This window comes from Hibiscus syriacus, unplaced genomic scaffold (genome assembly GCF_006381635.1).
Source record: "Hibiscus syriacus cultivar Baekdansim isolate YM2019G1 unplaced genomic scaffold, ASM638163v2 tig00116962_pilon, whole genome shotgun sequence".
NCBI lineage: Eukaryota > Viridiplantae > Streptophyta > Magnoliopsida > Malvales > Malvaceae > Hibiscus > Hibiscus syriacus.
In genome coordinates, this window is record NW_024063488.1 from 3,559,878 (window position 1) to 3,580,245 (window position 20,368).

Sequence of the window (20,368 nt, forward strand, 5' to 3'; positions counted from 1 at the left end):
TAAATATGTAGGGGAGGCTGTTGAGAATTATGATGATGAATTTGATATCTTGCCATGGTGGAAAGTCAATAGCCCTAGATTTCCAATTCTGTCAAATGTGGCCAAAGATGTATTAGCTATACCGCTTTCTACAGTCGCTTCAGAGTCTGTATTTAGTACCGGTGGACGTGTGCTTGATCAATTTAAGAGTTCTTTAACTCATAAAATGGCACAAGCTCTTGTGTGTACTCAAGATTATATTAAAAATTCATCAACCGAAGAGGAGATCAAGAAGTTTAAAGAACAAATTCAAGAGCTTGACAAGATTGATAATGGTATGTTGATTCTCTATTTATTAATTTTAATTTAATAAGTGAATTTATTTTGAGGAGAATTAACACACCATTCATTGATTTAATCATTTCAACTTTTAGATTTATCTTGGAATGCATTACAGCCTACCCACAATTCATGAGATCATATGCTTCTGCATTGTGAGTATGAGTTGAAAGGTATGCGTAGACACTAATTTTCCATTTTAAAATTATTATTATATTATTATTATAATATTATTATTATTACTATTATTATCATTATTATTAATATTAATATTAATATTTTATTATTATTATTAAATTATAAATAATTACATATTACATGCCCAATCATTTACAAACCTGAAGGCCCAGATCCGAGAAGCCCAATTCGATCTTGTCCTAAATAATAACCTTAAACCTATTTAGGGGTTCTATTAGGGCTTTTAAACCCTATTTTCAGCGCCACTATCACCTTAGGTGGACCAATTAGCCATACCAACGCTCCACTACCAGGTGCTCCACTCCGACTATGCCACAAGGTAGCTGCCTCGACGAAGCCTCCAGAATGCCAGATAGCTGCCCACGTTACAGCTATAGGGTGAGTCACCACCATAGTTCGGTGACTCACCGAAAGCCCCTCTTATACCCGGTCCGATGAGAGCCTCATGGAGGCTTATAAAAGTCGGCCACCAACAAAGAGAGAAGGAGAGGGCAAGAACGAGAGATACCACGACAGCAAGCAAACAACACAAACGGAGACCAACAACCACGAGGAAAACAGAGAACAACAAAGACACACCAACGACGAAAAATAATCGAGAGAAGAGGAAGAGACTTACCATCGTCGTCGGAGCCTCCACGCACCATCACATGCCTCCGAAGCATTCGAAATCCGGAGGTATAAATTGTAGATTTACTCCGATTAGGAGCTTTTTAAGGAAAACAGAGGTCATATTCGGCCTTAGGAGGTCGAGATCTATATTCTAGGGTAATTTAGGAAATTCCAGCCACCATCGACGGTGACCGGCGGTGGTGATCGGCGCTGAAGCATGGCTGTCGGCCGGCGATCAGTTTCCCTCCGGCGAAGGAAACCTAGAGAGAAGGGAGAGCATTTTGGCATCTCTCTATTTTAGAGAGAGAATAAAAAAGGAAAATGAAGAAATTTGGCCCAAGGGGGTCGATTTTTATGTTTAAATACCCTCCCTGAATGACGTCGTTTTAGGGGATGGGTGTTTGTATATTTTCCCTCAAGGGAAAATCATGCCCGCAGCTACCCGAAGGTTGTAAACTTCCACTTTAGCCACTGAAATCAATTTATGTATGTTTTAATTTGGTCTTTCAGTTTTATTTTCTTTATAATTTAGTCATTATCAATATTTATATATATTTAGGGTAAATACCTATTTAGTCCCTTATAATTTTTATAATTTATATTTTAACATGAATTAATTAATTATGAATAAATTACACTATTAGTAATTATTTTTTTAATAGTTAGAATTTTAAGCTTTAATTTTGATATTTTACATTTTAGTCACTGATATTTTAATTCTTTTCATTTTTGACCATAAGTTTTATTGCTTTTTAATTTAATCTTATATTTTAAATTTCTTTCAATTTGGTCACTATTTAATTGCAATTTTTTGTTATTACCCTATATGTTTCAATATTTTAAATATCGTATTTAATTATTATTTTATTTCATATAAATATATTTAATTAAATAATAATATTTATTTATTTTTAAGAAATGGGTTGTCTTAAAGTAACTAGATGTCATTTTCTGATATTTTTAAATAAATAAAATATTATATTTAATTTATTTTATTTAAATTATCATATTTTCTAATATTTAATTATTTTTTAATATCAAAGAAATGAGTTGTCTTAAAGCAACTAGATGTCATTTTCTGATATTTTTAAATAAATATATATTTTATTTAGTTTTATAAATTATTTTAATATATCTTTTTTTAGAATTATTCAATTGAATTTGAAATAAGAAGATCATAAATTAAATTTATATTTGAATTCTTAAATTCTATTATTAGAGACAATTTATAATTATTGGGTACCAATTTTGGGCGTTGCGGGAGGTGTTAATCCTTCCCCAAACGTAACCGACCACAAATCTCTTTTTATTACTAAAAAGAATGAATTTTTTTTTATACACATATCGGTTTTTCTTTTAAATAGGTTTTTCTTAAAAACTCTTTTAAAAGATGATTTTTAGGTATTCGAACTACCTAACCCAAAAAGGTTGATGTTGACTCCAAAACATTTCATTAAAAACCATTTATTTATTCACATTACTTTTCCGCCAAGGAAAATTCGTGCCCGGACGAAAACCGGTTACGACAGCTTGGCGACTTTGCTGGGGACCCTGGTCAAACCTATGTCGATTATATATTGTCTCTATAATAAATTAAAAATTCAATTTTATTTAATTTATGATTCTTTTGATTTCTTTTAATTTCTTTTATACTATTGTATATTACTATTTGATTTATCTTTAGCTATTAGGATTCAATTTTTGTGTATTGTTTTTTCAAAGGTTTAAGAATTTCTCCTCAGACACAACACATGCATTGCATAACTCAAGCTCTATACTTGAGCTGTTTACCCTTTTAAGTGGGAGTGAAAGCGACGTCTTCGTGAGAATTTATTCTCTATGTCAGACCTAGCAAGTAGCTTTCGGGGTCCATATACTCTATGTCTTCGTGAGAATTTATTCTCCATGTCAGGCATAGGGAAATGTCTCCCCTCAAATTAAACTCGATCCGCTTAAGTCTATAATGGACTAGGATTGAGGGTTTGGCAGCCCAAAGGGGCACCAACAAGGACAATTCGAGTACCTTTACTCCTAGAACTGAAACCTTGCATATAATAAACCTTCGAAATTCTCCTGATCTAAGACAATGCTGAAACCCTGTCCGTAGGTGTACACAAAGGAGAAATAAGCTCTAGTTTTTAATTTATTTAATTTATTATTTTTTTCTCTGAATAAATACATGCGAACTAGAAATCATGCGGTTAGGTTAATTTTTCCCAAAAAAAGCATTGAACTAGAAAGCATGAGGTTAGGATTTATACCATAATAGATAGAATCTTTTCTTTCCATTAATTGTACTAACCATTTTATTTTTTTTCTTATTTTTATCTCTCTTGAAGATACATTTTATTTTGTTCTAACTTGTTTACATTAATTTCTTTTGCTGGCATTACATGATCATGGCATAACCCGAAGGTGTTAATTCGAGAGAGTGTTCATCATATTGGAAAGTTTTCATAAATGGATAAAAAACTTTATGATCAAGCAAACTATGACGCAGCCAAGGAATGGCCTCCTGAGGGAACTCCGAAGATAGATGAGAGCTATGCTCCCAAAGATCGTATGTACGTTGAAGAGCAAAAGGAGATACAAGAAATAAGAGAGCAGATGTCCAAGATGATGGTTAGAATATCTGTTTTGGCCAAAGGAAAAGATATTCCTGCACAAAAAGAGAGAGATCTCAATGAATATAATCCTGCAATTTCATATATGCAATGGACTTCTGATCCTAACCAATTTGAGAAATTACAGACAGTCATCATTTGTATTCACAAGTTATCTGGAGATACCCAGGAAATGGTGACAACTGTAAAAACTCCCAGAAATGGGAAGAAATCATGTAATCTGAAATCATCAAGGTTTAGTCTGCTCACGATGTCTGAAACTCAAGTTCAATCCAGGACAAAAGGTGGTTCTTATTTCGATACTATCCCTATATCATATGAGGAGTTGTACAAGAATCTACTTGAAGAACGAGAAGCGTCTCCTCATTATGTGAAACCGTTACAACCTCCGTATCTGAATTGGTATTACATCAACGCTTATTGTGAATATCATATCGGAGCTCAAGGACATACCATTGAGAATTGCCTTGCCTTCAAATATCGAGTCCAATGTCTTTTGGATCATGGAATCTTATAGTTTATGATAAATGATCAACTTAGTTTGGTAACTGAAGGTCATGTTAGATTAATACCACAAGTGTTCAAAGGTGAGAGTATTAGTAGGGGCGTCCAAAAGGAAGAAGATTTGTTGAGGTTCGAGGCTCAAATATGTCATTTAAAGATTGAAAATGATAAATTGAGCACCAAAATGGAAACCATGCATGAAGATTTCCAAAAGGTCAGTCAAGCCTTTAAAAATGTTGGTATAAGAAACACCTCAGAAGAGTGGATAATAGGGGTCACCAAATTGAAAAAGAACTGCAAGATACATGAAGAACAAGCCAAGAAGTTTTCTCATGATTTACGAATTGTAGAAGAAATATACAATACAACTGTCATTGAATTTGGAGAATGTCAAGCAAAAAATCAAATGTTGAATAGTGCTATGACCAACATGGAAGCATCATATCAGATTCATCAACATGAGAACGATACTGAATTAAAAGCCACTAGAGCCAAGAACAAGACATTGAAGAAATGTTTAGATGATTATGGGGATCTTGTATGAGAACTTCTGGAACACAAAGTTCTCTTACAATGGAGAATAAGAAATATTGCTTACAACTCCGAGAATTGACACAGAAGATGAAGGAAAAAGACAATATCATGAAGGAAGCTGCTGCTCAAGCAAACCATGTGGCTCATAAACTGGTCGATATAGTTGGTTTCATGAGAGAATTAAAGCAGATTGACAACTCCACACCTGAGCATGAGTGGAAGTTAATTTGGCTTTTAGGGGAAATAGAGAAGATGGGAGTGAAAGATATCCCCTACATGTAAAAGTTTTGTTTGATGTATCGAAACTTTTGTGTTCAATGAAGGTTATTTTAAGATGATCACTCTTGAGTAACATTTTTTTTCATACATGCATTTGTATTTTGCATCTTTGCATTTTCATTTTGCATTCGTACTTTTATGTTTGTTGTAATATTGCACAGTTTGCATTCCCATTTTTTACATTTTCGCATTTACATTACAGTTTTATTTAAGTATTGTTATATGCATTGGTTATAAAAACATGTAAATAATTCATGAAAGGTTTTATAACAGTAAAATCGAGATCATTCATTCATATTACTGTATCATCATCATAAAAACAATGGAGCAATCTCGTGAGGGATTACAAGATCAGTGGGCAAAATAATTGACAGGGTTATATCAAGATACAAGGAAATAAACATTGAATTCTCCACAAGATAGATCGAATCAAATTATTCAGGGAATGACATCTGATAAAAAAGAATTAACTGCTAAAGAGCAACAGTGCTATCAGATTAATGAGTCAAGAAAGATAACATACCCTGGGGCATCCCAATTGAACCCAATGAATAGTCTCATTAATTATTCACAATATAAGAAAAGATTCAAGAGGGCGGATAGAGCGATCAGAAATATGAAAGGTGTTAATGCATCCCACAAAGAATTAGAAGCAAGAGAGCTCAGCTTGGTTCCAGATTTGGTTATTCCCCATAAATTCAAAATGCTTGATTTTGAGAAATATGATGGCACCAGTTGTCCCTTAATCCACTTGAGAATGTTTTGCAGAAAAATGGAAGGATATTTAAATTCTGATGATTTGTTAATTCACTCCTTCCATGATAGCCTCGTTAGGCCAGTAGTAGTATGGTACAATCATTTGAACCAAGTGCAGATTAAGAGATGGTTTGATCTAGCTGATGCATTTTTGGGACAATATCGGTATGTTAAAGGCTTAGCTCCAACACGTATGGATCTTCAAGGAGTAAAGATGAAAGCCAATGAAGGATTTTAGAAGTATGCCTTAAGATGGAGAGAAATGGCAGCACAAGTTCAACCTTCCATATTAGAAGAAGATATATCACATATGTTTCGTGATTCCCTTTCCGCTCCTTTCTTTGAGTTAATATTGACAAATCCGATGAAGGAATTCGAGAATCTTATGACAAATGGAGAATTAATTGAAAATGTAATCAGCGAAGGAAACTCAAAAGTCACATCCAAGAGCCCGAAGGATCAAAAAGCGAAAGTTGATGATGTGAATGAATGTCGCATCCAGAATCCCTGCCACTGCAAAAGAAAAAGAGCAAGTAGTTGTTCGGATCGACCAAAGAAAGTCATGCGATCAAGAAATAGTTTGGAGGTATTCCAAACTTCCATTTCAGACTTGTACCCTCATTTGATTAAATGTCAGTACATTACTCCAAGACCAATGAAAATACCACCAAACCCTTCTGCTCATAGCTATGATCAAGGTAATGTTTGTGATTTCCACTTAGGGTATTTGGGCATTCTACGAGCAATTGTAGGCTATTGTTAAAAGAAATAGAGATGCTTGTTGACAATAGAGTCTTGACACAAGAAATGATCAAGAAATGGGGGGCAAATAAGGATGAAAATCCTGGGCCAAGTACACACCCAACATTCAAGAAATGATAGAGCAAGCTAAATAAACAAGTGGAAGGTATTATCTACCACTGTAGTACTTTCTATTTTCAGCATCTTGTTTGCACATAATTTTTGTTTCTTTCCCCGCCTTTTTTGCAATAAATAAATTTGTGTTGCTTTTAAGGTTATGAGCATTGAATCAATTTTGCAATCTTGTAATTGTTTGAATATCAACTGGATTAAAAAACTCTTTAAATGATTAGAGTTATAATCTTTGACAAAATATCAAGATTGAAAACCAGAAAAACAAGGACCCTTGACCTTACCTCTGAAGAAATATACCCAAACACTACCCTTTCCACAAAAATGAGAGAGCTTTCTCCAATGTTAGGAATTAGAAAAAAAGGCTTGGTATTTACATATAAAGGTGTACAATGTGGGGCATCTTGTGTAACATTGCAAAGCTGACTAGATTGATTTTCTATTGATGAAGTTCAACGATGAAACTTTGACAAATCTAGTCTAAAGTCAATTGCTTGGAAATTGAAATTTGGTAATGGGATTTTTTGAATTCTACCAAACATAGCGGCTATAACAAGTTCTCCTAAAAAAGAGTCATATATTCAAAGCATGACCTTGATCGGGTATTTGGCAGTTTGGTGTTTGCTCCACTGTGATTGTCAAGTCAAAGACATTGTGATGAGTTGAACCCTTTAATTAGTCCAATGAAGACTAATGTTAATAAAGCTAAATTCAGCTAGCCAAAATGGCAAAAGACGTTTTTGAAAAAAAAAGACATGTTATAGTCTATTTCACACACATACACACATAAATCTGGTTATTAAATTGATGTTTTCACACTGCTTTATCAAGGATTTCAGAGAATTGAAATGGAAGTATTCTAGAAGGTCTAGTAACCGTTATGCTAGATTGTGTCATTTTGTAGGTATCTAGTTAAATATGCCAAGTTAAAGAAAGTGAGGTATGTGACAAAGTTCACAAAGAGAGAGAGAAGTGACATCTTAAATAGATGTAACCATAGAAAATAGGAAAGCCATCCTGAAACCAAACCAAATGTTGATACTTGTCAAAGAACTATACTTCTCAAATATTAAAGAGCTATTAATGTATTTGATATTCTTTTAATTCATGCTTATGATTTGATTCTATTATGAACCTGTAATAGGCAATATTTTACAAAATTCTTTCATTCTTCGATAAAGAAAGGAGGAAAAACATTTTCAAATAGGACAGTCTCAAATGAGGAAGGTCCTTGAAGCAAATTGTTGCCTATTCTACCTCTATTGTAGAAAAATAATAAACAATGCCAGAATGATGAAGCATTCTTGAAAGCAAATGGTCCAAGAAGCTAGAAAGTCTGGAGAATTGAACTTGTAATGATCTCCTGTGACATTATTAGCAACTCACCAAGAAGGATTATCCTATTTAAAAGGGACACTTATCTTATATTGATGGCGATAAGCATCACCAGACAAATTACTTTTCTCAGCCACTAATCCATTTCCCCTAGAAGATCCTCCAATCACAGAGCTATAAGTCCCATTAGGTGTATTATGGGAATGAACAAGTCCACTACCTGCACTCTGGTTATACTGTGATACTGGCTCAAGTCTTGATACATCATTGCTGCCTCTTCCATGCCGATCATTTTCTTTGTCAGGATTATACCCATTATGTCCTTTAGAAGATTGCAGAACTTGAATTTGAGAACTTATAGGCACAGAATAAGACATTGGAACAGATTCTACACTTATAGGCCTTTCATATTGAGTAACATTGGTTACAAGATTCCAAAAGTAGAGATAACCAGTTTTATCATCAACTAAACATTTCTATGGTTCGGGAAGAGTGGGACATGGCAGTGTGTATCTTGGAGAAAAAGAAAACGCGGTCGCTGTAGCAGCCATTACAAGAAAATGCACCAACAAAAATCTTCGAGTTCATCTCGATGATGTTTATTTCTTTTGGTAAGGTATGTCGAGCCGATAGAGGGCAACCTCTGCACTATCGATCCCAGAGAAAAGAGACATGACACTGATACCCTTGGGGAACATGTCTCTTAAGACCGAAAGATAATAAGTCATTGTGTCTACCTGGAATGGATTACCAAGCGATTTATACCACTCTGTCCGACTAGATCCCTCCAGATCCAAAAAATGGGCACTCATTTAGAAGAGACAAATATCTCAGACATTTCCGTTAGAATGATTAATCACTTCTTAAGTTTGTGACAACATGAAGAGAATTCCTCAAGTTACATGACAACATTGTTGTTTAGTGACACCATAATGAGAGTATTCAAGATTAACAGATATTTTCACGAATAGAGCCACGAGTACCCTCAATGGGGCATTAGCAAAATTGGACTTCGTGGGGATCATGAGATTCAAATCAAACAAACATTGAGAATAAGCCTTACAGTTTAGAATGTTGGGGCATTTTGAATGCCTAATACAGAAATTATCCTTGTGGGGCATTTTGAAGGTCCACATCAGTATGAATATTTGGGCATCTTTGAAAGCTCATATTAGCAAGAAGCAAATGTTGGGGCCTGCTGAAAGCCCATTTCAATCAGAAATTGAAATTTTGTGCTGAAAGCCCATTTCAATCAGAATTAGGAATATTGGCGCATTTTAAACGTCTGTATTAGCAAATATTGGGGCATGCTGAAGGCCCATATCATCTTATGAAAAGATTATTGATTTGAGCAAATATTTCCAATGAAACAAAAAGATATGAAGAATGAAAATGGTAAAATAGTGACAGTGGAGCTGACTATACAAAATTGCTTCGTTCATCAGGTAATTACATTAGGGTCATGTTGTTGAACAAATATTTACTCACCAAGTATGGTTTAAAATACCCATTCTTCTTAACCATGTGTCACATGACATCGTGTTCTTTGTTAAGCTACATCAAGGTTGCATTGATAAAGATGGTCCCCATGTAGACCATTCGATCCAAGGTTCAGTTCCTCAAGATCTCGGCTTTGAATTTGGTCTTTTGTGTGTCAATGATGATTGGACATATTTCTTTGAGATTCCTGGCGGTTAATTTCAATCATGTTGTTGGGGTTATGAAGCTATTTTTCACAATAATTTTTGCTTACTTGATGACATTGAAGAATGAGGCTCGGCTTACGTACATTACCCTTGTTCCCGTTGTTACTGGGGTTATCATTATCAGTCGGGATGAACTGAGTTTTCATCCATTTGGTTTTATCATGTGCGTTTCATCTGCAGTAGTAAGAATTCCATGAACCTCTTTCTGTACATGGCTTCTATAGTTGATGTGTTTCTACTTCCTACAACACTCATTATGAAAGAAAACATGATCGGTATCATACTTTCCCTTGTTTGAGATTATATCAAGATTAGTTGGTATCTCTTATTCAATTCGGCACTAGCATTTTGTGAATTTGACCAACTTTTTGGTCATGAAACACACCAGCATCCCATTTGTATTCCCACTGAGTTTTGTTCTCAAGTGGTCTTGTGACATCATACAAAAGCTTTGAACACTATGCAAAGAGCTTCACTGGCGAACATCTGGGCAGAAGCCACAGGAAATGATGAATTTGTTGTCAAATGATTTACGAACATCTGGGCAGAAACCACAAGAAAGGGTGAATGTGTTATCAAATGTTTTACAAACATCTGGGCAGAAGCCACATGAAATGATGAATGTGTTGTCAAATATTTTATGAAACAGTTATTCTCATGTTGAACCAATGTTGAGATCATATGGTGTTTCCATTTGTTGATCCAAGATGAAGTTTGACTTCTTCAATCCCAAGGTTAGAAGTGAAATATAATGAAGATTTCTTTCCACAAAAGGGGAGTTAAAATTTTAACAACAAGAAATTAGTGGAGCCAACTAAGATTGAACGATAGGTTGTTGTTAAACATCTCGACATGATATGGTCCAAGTTGCCTTGTTCAAGATCTGATTAGATATTGGACATGAAAAGGAATTAGGATAAATCCTCCTTGTGATGTGTTTCAAGAGTCAAATTAGAACAGATGCTGCTCTCCTAATTAATCTCTGTTGAGTTTAGCATATCTACATCTACATTCTTCAAAGATGATAGATTCTCTTTTCAAAGATGAAAGTTTTATTGGATTTCTACACAAGTCCAGGTGAAGAAAGTTGATTTTATCCCAGACAAAATGGGGCATCAAGGTCATAACTTTGATTACGGCAAGAGTTTCATAAATGAAACATTTTCTTCTGAGACTTTAATGAAAATGAAGCAAAGAAGACACAAAGATTGCTCTCCCAAAAAAAGAGAATGCCAGCTTGGAATGACATTTTGATTAAGTGAAGGAAGACCGAGTTTGCCACTTTGAAGTCAAATGAAGGACTCAACATTCATGCATTCATAAGAACATCATTTGCATAATAGAAAATGCATTTCATTGCTACATTTAATTGCATTCAAACATAAGGTTTTTACAGATCTTCGTATGTAAAAGAAGATTCATGATGCAAAATATCTTACAAGAAGAATGTAGAATTTAAAACCTCAAATGCAGGAATCACGTAAACATCTGAAGAATAGATGGTCGCAATCCACAGAAGAAGCATTATTTTGAAATGGGGCATGTTACACAATCAACAAGTTATTTTGAAAAATGAGAAAACGATTTCCAAAGTTTCTCATTTAATCTTTTATGAAAATGAAATTGTTGAATAGTAAGAAAACGATTTCCAAAGTTTCTTACTTAGTAAACTATTTCCCACATCCATAAGACATACAGTTCAGGATGTTTTCAAAAAGCCTTCGGGAGCTTTTTGATATTTTAAGCCTCCGAAACATCTGTAAGACCTACAGTGCAAGATGATAAGACCTCAGGGCTATCCATAAGACCTACATTGTAGGATGTTTTCAAAAAGCCTTCGGGAGCTTTTTGATATTTAAAGCCTCCCGGTCATCTGTAAGACCTACAGTGCAAGATGATAAGACCTCAGGGCCATCCATAAGACCTACAGTGCAGGATGTTTTCAAAAAGCCTTCGAGAGCTTTTTGATATTTAAAGCCTCCGTGTCATCTGTAAGACCTACAGTGCAAGATGATAAGACCTCAGGGCCATCCATAAGACCTACAGTGCATGATGTTTTCAAAAAGCTTTCAGGAGCTTTTTGATATTTAAAGCCTCCAGGTCATCTGTAAGACCTACAGTGCAAGATGATAAGACCTCAGGGCCATCCATAAGACCTAAAGTGCAGGATGTTTTCAAAAAGCCTTCGGGAGCTTTTTGATATTTAAAGCCTCCATGTTATCTGTAAGACCTACAGTGCAATATGATAAGACCTCAGGGCATCCATAAGACCTACAGTGCAGGATGTTTTCAAAAAGCCTTCGGGAGCTTTTTGATATTTAAAGCCTCCGGGTCATCTGTAAGACTTACAGTGCAAGATGATAAGACCTCAGGGTCATCCATATTACCTACAGTGCAGGATGTTTTCAAAAAGCCTTCAGGAGCTTTTTGATATTTAAAGCCTCCGGGTCATCTGTAAGACCTACAGTGCAAGATGATAAGACCTCAGGGCCATCCATAAGACCTACAGTGCAGGATGTTTTCAAATGAGATTTTAAGAAACTGATTTTCAAAGGTTTCTTGATCTTAAATCCTTCGGGTCATCTGTAAGACCTACAATGCAAGATGATAAGACCTCAGGGTCATTCATAAGACCTCTAGGCAGAATGTTTTCAACATTTCCATCCTACTAAAAAAAGCCAAATGAAAAAATTATTATCTTTTTCGTCTTTGCTCTATTCTTGTTAACACAAGAATGAGCAAAGAGGGGCAGTTGTAGACACTAATTTTCCATTTTAAAATTATTATTATATTATTATTATTATTATTTTATTATTATTATTATTATTATTAAATTATAAATAATTACATATTACAGGCCCAATCATTTACAAACCCGAAGGCTCAGATCCTAGAAGCCCAATTCGGTTCAGGCCCAAACAATAACCCTAAACCTATTTAAGGTTTTTAAACCTTATTTTCAACGCCGCCACTGCCTTAGGTGGACCAATCAGCCCTACCGACGCTCCACTGCCAGGTGCTCCACTCCGACCATGCCACGACGTTGCCGCCTCGACGAAGCCTCCAGATGGTCGCCCACGTCGCAGCTATAGGGTGAGTCACCACCATAGTTTGGTTACTCACCGAAAGCCCCTCTTATACCCAGTCCGATGAGAGCCTCATCGAGGCTTATAAAAGCTGGCCACCTACAAAGAGAGAATGAGGGGGCGAAAACGAGAGATACCACGACAACAAGCAAACAACACAAACGGAGACCAACAACCACGAGGCAAACATAGAACAACAAAGCAACACCAATGACGAAAAATAACCAAGAGAAGAGGAATAGACTTACCATCATCGTCGGAGCCTCCACGCACCACCATGCGTCTCCGAAGCATTCGAAAACCGGAGGTATAAATCGTAGATTTGCTCCGATTAGGAGCTTTTTAAGGAAAACGGAGGTCATATTCGGCCATAGGAGGTCGAGATCTATATTCTAGGGTAATTTAGAAAATTTCGGCCATCATCGACGGTGGGCGGCGACGATGATCGACACCGAAGCACGGTTGTCGCCCGGCGACCGGTTTTCCTCCGACGAGGGAAACCTAGAGAGGAGGGACAGTATTTTGGCATCTCTCTATTTTAGAGAGAGATAAAAAAGGAAAATGAAGAAATTTGGCCCAAGGGGCCAGTTTTTAGGTTTAAATACCCTCCCCGAACGACGTCATTTTAGGGGAGGGGTGTTTGTGTATTTTCCCTCTAGGGAAAATCATGTCCTCAGCCACCCGAAGGTTGTAAACTTCCATTTTAGCCATTGAAATCAATTTATGTATGTTTTAATTCGGTCTTTCAATTTTATTTTCTTTATAATTTAGTCATTATTAGTATTTATATATCTATAGGGTAAATACCTATTTAGTCCCTTATAATTTGTATAATTTATACTTTAACCCGAATTAATTAATTATGAATAAATTACACTATTAGTACTTATTTTTTGTAATAATTCAAATTATAGCCTTTAATTTTGATATTTTACATTTTAGTCACTAATATTTTAATTCTTTTCATTTTTTATCATAAGTTTTATTACTTTTAAATTTAATCTTATATTTTTAATTTCTTTCAATTTGGTCACTGTTTAATTGCAATTTTTTATTATTACCCTATATATTTCAATATTTTAAATATGGTATTTAATTATTATTTTATTTTATATAAATATATTTAATTAAATAATAATATTTATTTATTTTTTATTAAAAAATGGGTTGTCTTAAAGTAACTAAATGTCCTTTTCAGATATTTTTAAATAAATAATATATTATATTTAATTTAGTTTTATTTAAATTATCATATTTTCTAATATTTATTTATTTTTTATTATCAAAGAAATGGGTTGTCTTAAAGTAACTAGATGTCATTTTCTGATATTTTTAAATAAATAAATATTTTATTTAGTTTTATAAATTATTTCAATATATATTTTTTTAGAATTATTCGATTGAATCTGAAATAAGAAGATCATAAATTAAATTTATATTCGAATTATTAAATTCTATTATTAGAGACAATTTATAATTAATGGGTACCAATTTTGGGAGTTGTGGGGGTGTTAATCCTTCCCCAAACGTAACTGACTACGAATCCCTTTTTATTACTAAAAAGAATGAATTTTTGGTTACACGCATACTGGTTTTTTTTAAATAATTTTTCTTAAAAACTCTTTTAAAAGATGATTTTTAGGTATTCGACCTACCTAACTCAAAAAGGTTGATGGTGACTCCAAAACATTTCATTAAAAACCATTTATTTATTCACATTACTTTTCCGCCAAAGAAAATTTGTGCCCGGTCGAAAACTGGTTACGACAGTATGCAATTTTTTCTTAATAGATACTTGTAAATTGCAATGTACTTTTTAGTTTATATATATGATTTTTTCTGTTGTATTTTTAATTTTAAAATAATATCTTTTTCTCGTAGAGATAATGCAAATGAAAACTTTATTAAAGGATTCAATTGATGCAAATGGAGTATTTTGAATACTGTTATATTGTGTTTTTTTGTGGTAATTTCTTCTCTTATATTCCTTTTAATTTCATTACTTGGAATAATATCATTTCATTTATTGTCTTTTATGTATTATTTGAATATAGTAGACAAATTATATTTTTTAAAAATCTGTGAGTAGTTACTAGTTAACACAGCTCTGATGAAGTGATGATGTTTAGTACATTCATATATAAATAAGATTGTATTACATAAGATTGAGTTAGTTTAGCACTTATAATTTTAACATTGGTTGATACTTAATAGATATATTTGATATTTATACTTTGATTATTTTTGTTGGTTTGAACTGAATTTTACATTTCTTTAGTTCGGTTAATACTTTAAAAAAAAAATTCAATTCGTTTAATGGTTAAAGAAAAAAAATTTGAGTAATTTGGTTAATAATATTTCGGTTCGATCAACCATCGTTTTAACCGAATCAACACTCTATTAAACACTTAAGGACACAGAGGATTTTAACATTCAAAATCATGGCGGAAATACATGTTCATAATTGTAAAAAAAAAAAGAAAAATAACATCATTTTCTTTTTCACAATAGTGACTCTAAATCCAGTCCACTGTAACACTGCAAAAGTGCCCATGAAGCCTAGTATAAAAGCAGAAGCAGAAGCCAAACAAACTAGGAATACTTAGTTCATAAACACATGTAAAAAGAAAAAAAATTCAAAAGGTCAAACATACTTTAATAACGAAGACGACGATGAAGGAAATGTGAAAGCCATTCGACCCCCACCGTCTTAGCGACCATTGTTTGTGCAGTCTCTAGCGAAATGCCCGGAACCTCCACAGTTGTAACAAGCCAAACCACCACCTCCGCCACCGCCCTGTCCACAATCCCTTGCTAAATGCCCGGACTCCCCACACTTGAAACACCCAGATCCACCACCATACCCACCTCCTCTTCCACCACCATACCCACCTCCTCTTCCTCCACCATACCCAGCCCCACCATATCCTCCGCCGCCACGACCTCCGCCACGTTCGGATCTAGAGGTTCCGCGAACGGGATCACCGTTGGGGCCAGTAACATCGACAGCCTTGGGGCGACCTTCATTAGAGTCGATAACGAACTCGACCTCTTCGCCATCAGCAAGGCTGCGGAAACCCTCGGAAAGGATCGAAGACTGGTGAACGAACAAATCGTCTCCGCCTTCGTTTGGGGTTATGAACCCAAAGCCCTTCTGGTCACTGAACCACTTCACCTTCCCGGTCATCCTACTCTCACCCATGTTTCCGGCGAAGCACTGATCTAAAAAACCCTAACCAAAACCCCACTACCGAAAACCAGAGAAAATGAGACGCAAAGGCTAGAGGGAGGCTGTGTGGGGAACTACATATATGGGGGAAATGAAAATGGTGATTGCCACGTCAACCTTGAAAATGAATAAGAGTAAACTATATGTTTAGTATCTTAACTATTATTTTTGTTTCGTTGTGGTCATATAATTATCATTTTTTTAAATCATATTTAATATTATATTTTGATTTCATTTTAGTCCCTTAATGTTAAAAAATTAACAAAATTACTAACATCATATTTTTAAAAAAATCAATGATGATATGGAATTATCGTATGGGTAACACATCAGCGTCACATTTAATTTTTTAAAGGCAGGTGATCAAAATACAACATTATGTATGATTTTGAAATAAAAAATAATTACATAACTAAAAAAATAACAGTTGAGGTATTAAACATATAATGTCTCCAAAATATAATGTTACTCTATGACATTCAAGAGACCGTTAACTAAAGTAGGGCTTTTATAAGAAAAAATTATAATAAAATAAAGACATAATGCAATAAAATAATTCTAACGTTTGACAGTGGTGTCAAACTTGCCCGTATTTTTTTTGAAACTTTTGACCACTTAACGTTTAGTTTTGAGTCAAAAACAACTAACATTGCATGATTTTGTTTCATTAAGTAACCAAGTAAGTAGTCTGGTTTGATGACAAAGTGAATTTCAGTTCATCCTTTAGACCCAGGTTTAAGTCTTTTCCCATGCATTTCACATTTTCATAGTTTCATTATATAAAAACCAATCACAGGGTGACGCATCATTCTTTGATTGGTAAGAATTAATTAAATATAAATAACAAATTTTATTTTTTTAAATCTGACTTGATAGTGCCACGTATTAATCACCATGAGCTAGACATCCACGTCAACTTTTCCCTCCAAGTGTGTGTGCCTTGTCAGCATCAGACGTTGACTGTCAATTGACTAACGGTTTTCATCCACTGTTGGTTTTTTTTACCCAAAACTAAACTTTGATTGGTCAAATATTCCAAAAAAACAATACGGCCAAGTTCGACACCACTGTTAAACGTTAGGATTATTTTATTGCATTATGCCCTAAAATAAACTAGGATTATTTAATTCATAGAATATAAGAGTTTCATCGAAATCCTATATTCTATAATAACATTTTTTTTCTTCATATTCTAACATGATTATAAAGTATTATTTATCTATTTAATATTTTTAATTATGAATAACATATTTTACAGATATAATTGCATGAACTCAATATTTAAAAAATAATAATATTTTCTTTTATCATTGACGCCAATTAATAAGTTCATAATCACATTTATTTAATACAAATACAATTATCTTAAGCTTAAACATAATATAAGTAATAATTTTAAATTTGTAATATAATGTTGATATTAATACCAATCCTATTAAAGAAAACCAATTAATTTTAGAAGAACCTTATAATACAGTGGAGATACGAGATTTTGATAATTTTATCTCTATTTTTATTAAGATAATTTTATTTTACTTAAACAAAAAATAAGAAAACAATAAAAGCTAATAAATTAAAGTCTTCTAGCATTAATTTTCTTTTGATTCTTCAACTATTTAATATATTATTCCAATAACATTTCAACTGTATATGTATATTTTGTTATTATTATAAATTGTTAGGAATTTTAAAGTAGAAAAGAAAGGAAATTGGGATCAACGTAGAATAATGTACGCGTAAAAGATATGATTTAATGTTCAATAAAATTGTCTTCCTCTATAAATAAGATAAACAATGATCAACTATAAATATAGGGATTATAAAGAACACAAATACATTTCTCGTGTATCTCAAAACTTGATATATCTAAAAAAAAATCTCTCAATACACTTATAAGATCTATATTTATAACGCCGATCCCAATAATTACAAATATATATAAAAAAAGATTACATGTCTCCAAGATAATAATCTATCATAATTCTAAGGTGAATACATGCTCTCTATTTATAAAAGAAAGCAAGCTTAGTCACCAAAAAATATTATTTCATAAGAATTTTTACCTAAAATATTCTTAATCATTAATTAATCTTCAACTACTAAATTTATAGCAAAATCCAACTTAATTGTCAAATATAATTTGAGTGTCAATACAAATTGCATTAGAAAATTGATCTTCAAATCTTCAAAAACTTTTATTTTATGTAAGCCAAATATCCTTCGAAGCAACACCATCAAATCTTTCACAAATTCAATTCTTAAGTAATATAAGTTGAAGTATCAATGGATCGATTGAGAATTATTCTTCCTAAAAATAAAAATGTGTTACAATAAAACTCTTCTTCCACGTCTCCAATTTCACTAACAAAATTCACAACAACAAATTCCTTTGGAACTCCACAGTTCTAAATAGCCCATGATACTACTTGTAAAGGATTCGAGAATTTCCTCCCGCTGTCTGAACTCTGAAGAGGACTAGTAATCATCTTTATCGCCCACAATTCAGCATTCAAGACACAGCAAATGCCAAAGTTTCGAGAAAAACCAAGTATCCAATCCCATGTTCGTTCCTCAAAGCACCACCAGCAGAAGCCGTGTTCATCTGTCCTCTAACAGCACCGTCGACGTTCGCCTTAACCCAGTTCTCAGCAGGTCATTTCCACCTTTCAACAGAAGGTGAACCACTCGACCACTTAGTCCAGATTCCATGTTTGCCATTATTTCATTTATAGGCCTCACACTTTGAACCAGTATATCTTCATGCTCAACATAATTTGGCTGAAACAATAGTTTACAACGTCGTTTCCAAATGTTCCAACAGATTATAGGAAATAGCACCTCCCAGTTTGAAATATTCATCACGAATTATTTCTCACATTAACCACAAGCCATCCTTCATTTGAAAACTCCATGAATTCCAGAAGTTCGTTTGCATCAACTACTCGACGCCATATCGCAAAAGCTGAAGGACATTTTCGAAGCACATGATCCATATCCTCATCATCATTTTGGCATAGGGAGCAAGTTGCAGAAGAGGCAAGATGTCGACGGTAACGTTCTCCATTGGTCAACAATTTTCCATGGAGAGCTAACCATAGAAAGGTTCTAATTCTTGTGGTGTTTTTATGCTCCAAACCTCCTTCCAAGGACCAGAACTAACATTTTGGTTCGAACATGTCCAAGCATTATATGCAGATTTCACAGTAAAAATATGGTTTACCTCCCAATTCCATCCAGGCGTATCCTTACCAAGCGTCAAGTTTGGTGGACAAATTGCTGCGATTCGATGGCAAATATGCTCCGGAATAGTAGCTTTTAAGAGTTCCCAGTCCCACTCACCAGAAGTCGTGGTCATTGAAAGCGCCGACATTGATGGTGGTTCGGTGGTAATTGTACAATGTGTTGCCAAAGGTCCTTGGCCTTCAACCCAATTATCATACCAAAAGTCAGTCCGAGCACCATTTCTGATATCCTAGAAAATACTTCTCCGAATGTCATCCCAGATACAAATCAAACCTCTCCATAATCTTGAACACCGTTGGCGATAGATACTTTCAGGTACATCACCACTTCAACGGTACTTGTGTTTTAGGCAGGGTCGGCTCCGGGTATTTTTTGGCCGTGACGAAATAAAAGAAATGAGCCCCTATTTATGTTCTTTATTTTTTAATCCGGGACAAAATAGAAGAAATAGGTTTATAGTTATGCAAAATATTGTAATAAATTAATAAGTACTATGAAAATATTATGGGCCTTGGGTGGGTGCCCCTCCTGTCCCGTCTCAGGGCCGGCCCTGGGCGAGTGCCCCTCCTGTCCCGTCCCAGGGCCGGCCCTAGTAATAGGACTTTTGTTAGCTCCTCCAACCAATTGCATTCCAATTTTCATAATAAATGATTTGTTCTCACTATTCAAATCTTTCATGCCCAAACCCCATTGCTCATTCGGGTCGAGAATTAGGGTTAACAAAACTCGATTTGAAAAATTAAAATTTTTAATATAATTCTAGAAAATTTGACTCGACTCGAATTTATTAATTAGTTATTAAATTGAATTAAATTATGATCAAATTGATAGAACTTATAAATATTGATGATCAAATATGTAATTATACCAATTTTATTAACTGTCACGTCAACACTTCCATTAAATGTTAACGACAATTAACTTAATTGAATGCATTTAAATAGTTGGATGCCCTGATTAAAATTTTTCAAAAATTGTGGTCAAAATGAAAAAGAGCAATAGCTAAGTGGTATAATTTACCCAAAAATTATGGAAAATAATGTAATTAATTTTTTATTTTGAATAATTTAC

At 34.0% G+C, this 20,368-nt stretch overlaps 2 protein-coding genes across 2 annotated transcripts; both read right to left on the minus strand.

The window, feature by feature from the left end:
• Nucleotides 1–15,378: 15,378 nt before the first annotated feature.
• On the minus strand, nucleotides 15,379–16,088 carry LOC120190035 (glycine-rich protein 2-like). Its single transcript, XM_039193164.1, has one exon. It carries the CDS (start codon nucleotides 16,025–16,027, stop codon nucleotides 15,536–15,538), a length of 492 nt encoding a protein of 163 aa, XP_039049095.1. The 5' UTR covers nucleotides 16,028–16,088; the 3' UTR covers nucleotides 15,379–15,535.
• Nucleotides 16,089–18,652: 2,564 nt separating this feature from the next.
• On the minus strand, nucleotides 18,653–19,424 carry LOC120190223. Its single transcript, XM_039193331.1, has 3 exons — nucleotides 19,275–19,424; nucleotides 18,931–19,209; nucleotides 18,653–18,832 (listed from the first exon to the last, which is right to left on the minus strand). The coding sequence occupies exons 1-3, from the start codon at nucleotides 19,422–19,424 to the stop codon at nucleotides 18,653–18,655; spliced, it is 609 nt and encodes a 202-aa protein (XP_039049262.1).
• Nucleotides 19,425–20,368: the final 944 nt, after the last annotated feature.

What these genes read in the sequence shown, in the direction of transcription:
- LOC120190035 (XM_039193164.1), bottom strand. Translation starts at nt 16,027, where the DNA reads ATGGGTGAGAGTAGGATGACCGGGAAGGTGAAGTGGTTCAGTGACCAG.
- LOC120190223 (XM_039193331.1), bottom strand. Translation starts at nt 19,424, where the DNA reads ATGTCGGCGCTTTCAATGACCACGACTTCTGGTGAGTGGGACTGGGAA. An exon ending in CGCCTGGATGGAATTGGGAG is followed by an intron (nt 19,210 to 19,274) that starts GTAAACCATATT and finishes CCAAAATGTTAG; the next exon opens with TTCTGGTCCTTGGAAGGAGG. An exon ending in AAGGATGGCTTGTGGTTAAT is followed by an intron (nt 18,833 to 18,930) that starts GTGAGAAATAAT and finishes CTATTGTTTCAG; the next exon opens with CCAAATTATGTTGAGCATGA.